The sequence below is a fragment of the Condylura cristata genome, unplaced genomic scaffold (genome assembly GCF_000260355.1).
Source record: "Condylura cristata isolate star-nosed mole 26May11 unplaced genomic scaffold, ConCri1.0 scaffold00025, whole genome shotgun sequence".
NCBI classification, from domain to species: Eukaryota; Metazoa; Chordata; class Mammalia; order Eulipotyphla; family Talpidae; genus Condylura; species Condylura cristata.
The window spans coordinates 30029279-30036730 of record NW_004567126.1 but is presented as its reverse complement, the minus strand read 5'-3'; the positions used below and the strand labels follow the sequence as shown (position 1 = coordinate 30036730).

Here is a 7452-nt window from a genome sequence, read left to right as displayed (position 1 = left end):
AGCCAGGGTCCGGCCCCTCAGTTCCAGCCCAGCAAGCCCTGCGCGCCGCCTGGGCGCCTCTGGCCCAGCGGAGCCCTCACCGGGGTGAGCAGCTCCGGGGTGGAGATCGGGGAACAGTCTCCGTTGAGCTTGATGCCGCTGCCGAGGTCAAAGTCGCAGATTTTCACAGGGGAGACCTGGGGGGCAGAGAGATGGGTCCTGGTCCAGCCTGGAGGGGCCGCCTGCCTCAGCACACTGGAGAGGCGCCACCCGGGCAGGGCCCCTCACCTGGTTGGGGTGCTCGCAGAGGATGTTTTCCGGCTTTAGGTCCCTGTGGGCGATGCCTGTGGAGAAACCCCTGAGTGAGAAAGTGCGGGGGCTGGGGCACGCCCCAGGAGGCCTGGGCCGCCCGGCTGCAGTCAAGGCCCGTGGGCCGTGAGCAGGGAGCAGGGGCACCCACCTTTGTTGTGGAGGAAGTCCAAGGCGCTGGCCACGTCCTGCACGACCACGCTGGCCTCCAGCTCGTTAAAGTGCCGCCGCTTGTGGATGTGGCTCAGAATGGAGCCTGGCGGCGAGGTGGACACTGTTAGGGGCACCCACGACACCCCTGCACCCAGCCCCACACAGGCAGGGGAGCGCTGACTCCCGTCTCCTGGGAGCCAGACTTCAGTGTGGGCAGGGTGCTCCACCCCCAGCCCCTTCCGACACTCAAGACCCTCCGGAAGGCCTTCTGGGTGCCCCTGACCCCCCATTAGGGTTCGGCTGAGTTGTCTCCCAGGCTCCACATACCGCCCCGCATCTTCTCAAACACCAGATAGAAGCGGTCCTCTTCCTCGAAGAACTCGATCAGTTCCAGAACATTCCTGAGGTCAGGGGGTGAAGTACGAGAGGAGTAAGGCTTTTTGGGGTTGCTGACCGCCCACAGCCCAGGCGAGGAGGGCTCCCTCCCACCCCCTCCACCCCACCTGCCCACAGGGAGGTCGGCCTTGGGACCACGGGCCTCCTGCCACCAGTCACCGGCCCACAGCACAGAGCCCGGCACACAGTGGGTGCTCACTGAACGCTTGCTGGGGTGGTGAGGCCGACTCCTTCACTAGCTGGTACTGAGGCAAGGGCAGGTCACATTACCTGTGTCCCTGGCACTGATACAGCATCTCCACCTCCCGAAACACCCTACTTCGAATGTGGCCCGGCTGCTTCTCGATGATCTGAAATGGGGTGGGGGTGGGAAACACACTATCTAGGTCAGTCAGACACTCCCCGGTGTGGGAAGCCCCCACCAGAAACTCCCTGCACCATTCCTGAAGACTGTACTAGACCGTGGCACGTTGAGCACATGCTAGAAGGACTTTCTAGAAGTCAGAACTGTGACACCACACAAGTGGGGGGATGTATCAGGAGCACCTGGGGATGGGTGAATAGAACAGGAAGGGTGAGAGAAGGAACGTCAGGACCTTCATCCTCCTACCCAGATTCTGGAGGCGTATCTGGGGCCTAGAAAGACACATAAATGTAAAACATCCCAGAGCACCAGGCTCCCTCAGATGGGCCACCTCCCTTTCCTGACCAGAAGGCTGGTGGTCACTGGAGTGGCCCTAACACCACCCAGCACACCTGGCTGCTAGCCAAGCCCCACATACCCACTTGCCTTGAACCCAAGTCTGCCATCCCAGTTCCATGTCAGTCTGGGCAGATGTCCCTGTCTGACAAGCCATGGTCTACTTCAGGTCAGACTGTGACACGGCCCATGGTGGGCATATGCCAGAGCCTCAGGAAGCCAGCCCACACCTCTGCCCCCAACCCCTGGGCACTCAGAACAGGTGGGTTCTGGGTTCACTGTACAGTGCTTCCTCAGCCACTTTGGCTCAGAGAGATGGGGAGGAAAGGTGACCGCCAGCTCTTCCACACTGGACTCTCAGGCCACTGGGCAGTGGGTAGGCTGGGTCGTAACTTGGGCCAAGGGCTCCCTGTCTACTACTTAGACAGGGACTTAGAGGGGGACGTCGTGTGTCCCGCCAGCCAGTCTGGCCACTCTTGTGCACTGTCCCAGAAAGGAGTAGAAAGACCACAGGTCCTGGGGCCTTCTGAGGCAACATGAGCAGCCCGGCCTTTTGCATCAAACAAAACTCCACCCTGTTCCCCTGGGAATCTATCTGGAGCCCCAACTTCATGAAGGAGTGCAGCTCATGGGGGAAGGGGCTATGAGGTAATTGCAGTTCCCTCATCTGGCACTTGTGGGAAGCCAGATTGCCAGCAGGGTTGTGGGCCCTCAGAAGAGAGCCCAAGGTACAGAAAGTGCTGGATGCCAAGTCTGCAGTTCTGTACCATCACTCCAACCCATCTTCAGGTTCCCAGAGGCAGTGGCCAGAGCTGCCTTTGTCACTGCCATAGCTGATCGTCTCCCTTCACCTCCCAAAGTGAACCACCCTACTTAAGTAGGATGGCCAGCTCTCCTCTGCCTCCTCCCCGTCACCTCATCAGCAGGCATACCAGAGGAAGGGGAGTGGCCTGGATTGCCACCAGTAACAAAGGCTGCCAGCCAGCCAGCCGGCTTGCCTGGGAGCACCTGGCTTTTCATCCTGGGTAGGGAGCAGCCCGTGACCACGCCCAACCTAGATGCAGGGTCATCAGGGAAGCCTGGAAGGTTTCTCAGATATAGGGCCTATGGCTCATGGCTCCCAGGCTGCTGGGTCATATGTTGCATGGGGAGCATGCAGGATGTTCTCCAGGCCTGCTGTGGCCTCCCCAAATGAAGACCCCCTCTTGAATATCTAGTACCAGGTCACCTCTAAGTCTCTGAAACCAAGACAGAGAAGCCCTTGCGTCTAGACTAGCATCCTCAGAGGCCTGGGACCCGCTCAAGTCACTCAAAAGGCCCGCATCAGTTCTGACCAAAGCCCTCGCTCGCAGTGGCTCCTCAAGACACCAGGTTCTCAGTCACCTTTCCAGGGGGCTGCCACTTCCTGCCCAAACTTGGGCTCAGCCCAGGCTGACCTGGATTCCCAGAGGTGGCCTGAGTCACCAGCCCTGGGCCATTTTTAGACACTGGTTTTCCCCAGCTGCCATCAGGGAGCTCGAATGGCAGCTTCCCCTCCTGCCACCCTGCCAGAGCCGGGTCCCCAAGCTGCTCACCTTGACTGCATACTCCTGGTTGGTGATGAGGTTGACACAGGTCTGCACCCGGGCATGGGCACCCTCCCCCAGCACATCTTCCTGCAGCTGGTAGACATCTGGGGAGTAGGACAGGCTCTCAGTGAGAGTACCCTGGGCAAGCACCACCTCCTCGCCAACTTCCATCTCTCCACTGCTTCCACTCACCTTCAAACCTGCCTGAGAAGCTGTCGGTGGCCCGGCACCGCTTCTTTTTCTTGCTCCTCTTCCTGGCGTCTGGGATGTCGATAGGCTGGCTCACAGGCATGTCTGTGAAGGAGACCTGGGTGAGTCTCCCCCCGGCTCCCAGCTCTGGAATACGTGCCCTCCCTGCCAGTCTCTCACCAGGGCGAGCTGTGCACTCCAGACTGAAGTCAGTGTCCCCGTGGTGGGCCTGGTCTAGAGAGAAGGCCAGCTCGAAAGGATTCTGCCCCTGCAGGGGAGAGAGGAGAGTGATCAGGCCCTGTCTCCAGGGGGCAGCCCTGTGGGGCCTCCGGGAGTGCAGAATGGGTACGGGGCTGTCTCTGATGCCAGGGCTGAGTCACCACAGGACCCAGGCACACCCTGCAACTCAGCTTCCTCACTTGCAGAATGGGGTGAGCCTCACAGCCCAGGTGACCTCTTGTCTAGCGTGGAGATGAAAGGCGCAGGACAGACAGTGGGAGGGGGTGACTCACTGGTTCCCCAGGTGGGCCCCAGCCAAGGCAGCCCTGCCTGCTTTCCCATGGTCTGCTAGGCTCTGCCCTACCTGAGAAAGTCTTTCTGGCCTCAGTTTCCCCTCTGAGAGACAGGGCACCACCACCCTCCCCTTGTCTGTCTCTGCCATGGCCCCTTCTGCCCCTGGACCATTCTCTTGGTCCCACTGCCACACCATCCTCTGCTCCCTGTCACTCCCCTTCCCATCATGCTCTGTGCATTCTGAAGCAACCACCCCTTCTTCTCCAACCTGACCTGTCTGCTCCCAGAAATCCTAGTGGTGACTCTCCTGGTGACTCCCAGGGGCCATCCACAGGCACCAGTGAAACACATGAACACAGGCTGCTCTCTGCCCAGGCCAGTCTCCATTGTCCCACTGTAGCCCCAGTATCGAAAGGGCTGGGGGAACCCCTCAGAGCCTTTGTGGGAGGGCCTCCAGGCCCAGGGGGAAGGCATGAGGTCCTGACCAGAGAGCAAAGGAAGCCAGGGACTGGGGAAATGTTTTCCTCCGCTGCAAGTAAGAGGGAGCTAGAATACCTTTTTTGCAGAGCAGATGACCCAGTATAAGGTCCCTAAAACTGGGAAACTGAGGTCAAATCAAGTTTCTTTAGAAGCTGGCGTCCCCATCCTAGAGGGCGGGCCATGGAGGCCCTGTACACACTAATGACTGAGTCTGCTCCTCTCCAAGCCATGGGACAGCTGCGACGGGTGTCTCATCCAGCAGGGAAGGAAGTCAGAGAAAGCCCTAGGGAGACCCCACGGGGCCCAGAACAGATTCCTGGAGGCACAGAAGCCCAGCCAGCTGCAGAGGGGCAGGCAGAGGTCAGAGGGCTCTGACCTTCCTGGTCTCCCCTCCCACCCCGCTGACAGTTGCTAGGAGAGCAGGGCAGCACGGAGGGGGGAGGAAGGGGCGCTCCAGCCATCTTCTGCCTCAGTGGGAGTCAGGCACACAGCCCTTATGACAGGCCCCAGCCAGAGGGCTGCGTGGCTTCCACCTGGGAGAGATCCCACTTAAGCAGGTGACCAGGAGGGAAGGTAGATGCTCTGGGGTCAGCAATGGCTCTGAACCCAGAATCCTTTTGAGCTGGTTTTGCTCTAGATGAGGCCCACTACAGGGCGACCTTACGTGCGTCTAGGGACCACAGCCTGACCGTCATTCATGGATGGAAGCGGTGCCCAACCAGTGGGACTGAGTGAGAGAGGGCCTGGGTGCCCAAGAACTAAACCCTGGAGATAGACAGGGCAGTCAGAGCCACATAGGTACAAGGACACTAAGCATGGCTGCCTGTGTTCTAGTTACCACGAGCAGGCGGCCACTGGCTCCTTCTGGGCCTCCACCGTCCTGTCTTTAAGTGGAGAGGACGCATCACATCAAAGACACCTGCAGGTGAGCCCCGCACCATCCTGCTGCCAGGAAGCAGGAGGAGTATTCCAGGAGGGCAGCCCTAGCAGAGGGAGCAACTCAACTGACGTGAGACTCCTGGAGCAGCTCGCCCTGCCTGGCCACCAGGACCAGGACTCCCTGTCTAGGGCCCTCACATTCCCTTGGACTCCTGGTGTCCCACTTTGGCGCAGGACTGTCCAACAGCCTGCAGTGGCCGACCTGCAGTCCTGAGCAGAGTGGGAGGGCAGGCTGGGGCTGGCTGTGGTCCTCCAGTCAGCAGGCCTTGGCAGGAAGCAGCTGGAACCATCCAGAAAGTTCAAGTTTGCTTTGGCAGCCAGCTAGCCCCTCACGCTGACCCTGCCTTGGCTCCCACCCAGCCCCAGGAGGGGAAAGACCATCACTGGTGATGTCTCAGGTCCACCCCTCCCACCCAGCCCCCAATACTTCGTGCCAGGGCTGCGGCTGCCCTGAGTGTGTGTGTGTGGAGGGGGGTAAGGATGACAGGCGAGTGGGTAGGGGTGGGGCAGCTGGCTCGGGAAGCTGGCTGGACTGGCCTGGGAATTCTAACCCAAACAGTCTCAGCTGGCTCCTCCCATCCTGGTGCACAGCCCGCCAGTAGACACACACACACACACACACACACACACACACACGCACAAGCGCACACCCAAGTCCTGCCTTCTCTACAGGGCAACAGGTCCTTGCCCAAGGAGGCCCAGGGAAACCATTACATAATCGGGTCGGTGGGGTGGGGCGGCCGCTGACATCACTGTGTCCTCTGGGCCAGGCCCCTTGGGGCCCCTGCCCAGCACCTGCCTGTACCCCCAGATTTACCATCAGATTTACACAGGAGACTAAAACTCAGTGCCACAGACACTGTGGGCCACAGCATAAACTTTCCAACTCCAACAGGAAATAGTGCTCTGGCCTGAGGTGTCTGGGGGGTGCAGGATAGGGGAGCATCTAATCCATTCTCCCAGCCTGCAAACCACCTAGGAGGGCATGCAGGCCTCCCAGAGCTGCCTGAAATACCTGGAGGAGAGACCCCACAGGCTCCATGGCACCCGGAACAGGACTGTGGTCTGATAACTGCTCCCTATAGGTGCACACCTGGCTGAGGTTTGCAAGGGACACACCATCAGGCCCTCCCCCGGGCCCCCCCGCAACTCCCCAGAGAGAGAGGGGTTCCCAACTCTGCCTGGGATATGGAGAGGAAGGACGCGACAGGCCCCACGGCACTGGTTAGGACTGTGGCCCAAAGATCACCCTCATAGGCACACATCCAGCTTGGGCAGCCGGCAACGCAGGGCGGGTTGGGGAAAGGAGGGGGACAGACCTCCTTGAACCCTGAGGGAATCCTGGGGGCCGGCTCTGCCACCTCCTCCGCCCCCAACCCCGTGGTCTAGCCTGGCGAACCCCCCAAACCGACCCTGGCCCTCACCTTGAACGAACGGTGAAAGCCCTGAAGTTCGGTTGTTTTCTTCTGCACCATCTTCTGTCCGGGCCCGCGCGTCCAGCCGGTCCAGCAGGGGCCTGGCGGGGCGGCCCGCGGGCGGGGAAAGGCCGCGGCCTGCGCGGGCGAAAAGGACAGGTCAGAGCCGAACCTGAGGCTCGGCAGACTCCCACGGCCGCCGACGGCTGGAGAGCCCGAACATCCCCTCCCCAGTTCCCGAGGGCACCTACTCTCCCACCACCCCAGGCCATGTGGGGGTCTGTCCGTGCGTGGGCCCCCACCGTATCGCTGGACGTGGGTGTTTGAACGCAACATTCCCCGACACCTCCGAACGCCCCGTGAATATCCCTGCAGGTCTCCGACACGTCCCCGCTAACCACGGACTCCAAAGTCTTTCTCCCACAACATCGAGAGGGACCCCATCTCCCTAGATGTCCCCACAGGACAAGTCGGCCCTCCTGTGGCCCCACCCGCGCTCCACCGATTCCCGACATCCTAAGGCAACCCCGACGGCCCACGTAGCCACAGATTGTCCCACCACGTATCCCCACAGGCCATCAGCTAACCCCGGACAATTTCCCCGTGACCCCAGGCAGGCCCCCCCACCTTCCCCCTCCCCGCTGCACAACTGCCCAGAGACTCCAGCGAGCCTGCGGGTGTGGTGCGCAGCCCCGCGCTGTAGGGGCTGGTGCAGGGCTGGGTGCGGCTGCGGGTGCAGGCAGGGGTCCTGGAGCCAGGCTCGGGTCACTGGGTCGCTAGCTGGCTCCCCGGGCGCTGAGTCCCTGCCCGC

The 7452-nt window shown here is 61.2% G+C and overlaps 1 protein-coding gene across 1 annotated transcript in view; it reads right to left on the bottom strand.

Moving 5' to 3' along the window:
• MKNK2 (MAP kinase interacting serine/threonine kinase 2) overlaps positions 1-6724 on the bottom strand; it is a 10986-nt gene extending 4262 nt beyond the window's left edge. The window contains exons 1-9 of the mRNA XM_004689385.2: positions 6651-6724; positions 3475-3562; positions 3298-3399; positions 3112-3209; positions 1108-1187; positions 769-842; positions 440-544; positions 268-323; positions 81-176 (exon numbers count right to left, since the gene is read on the bottom strand). Coding sequence (XP_004689442.1) covers positions 81-176; positions 268-323; positions 440-544; positions 769-842; positions 1108-1187; positions 3112-3209; positions 3298-3399; positions 3475-3562; positions 6651-6701 — 750 coding nt within the window. The 5' untranslated portion in view covers positions 6702-6724. The remainder of the gene's footprint in view (positions 1-80; positions 177-267; positions 324-439; positions 545-768; positions 843-1107; positions 1188-3111; positions 3210-3297; positions 3400-3474; positions 3563-6650) is intronic.
• Positions 6725-7452: the final 728 nt, after the last annotated feature.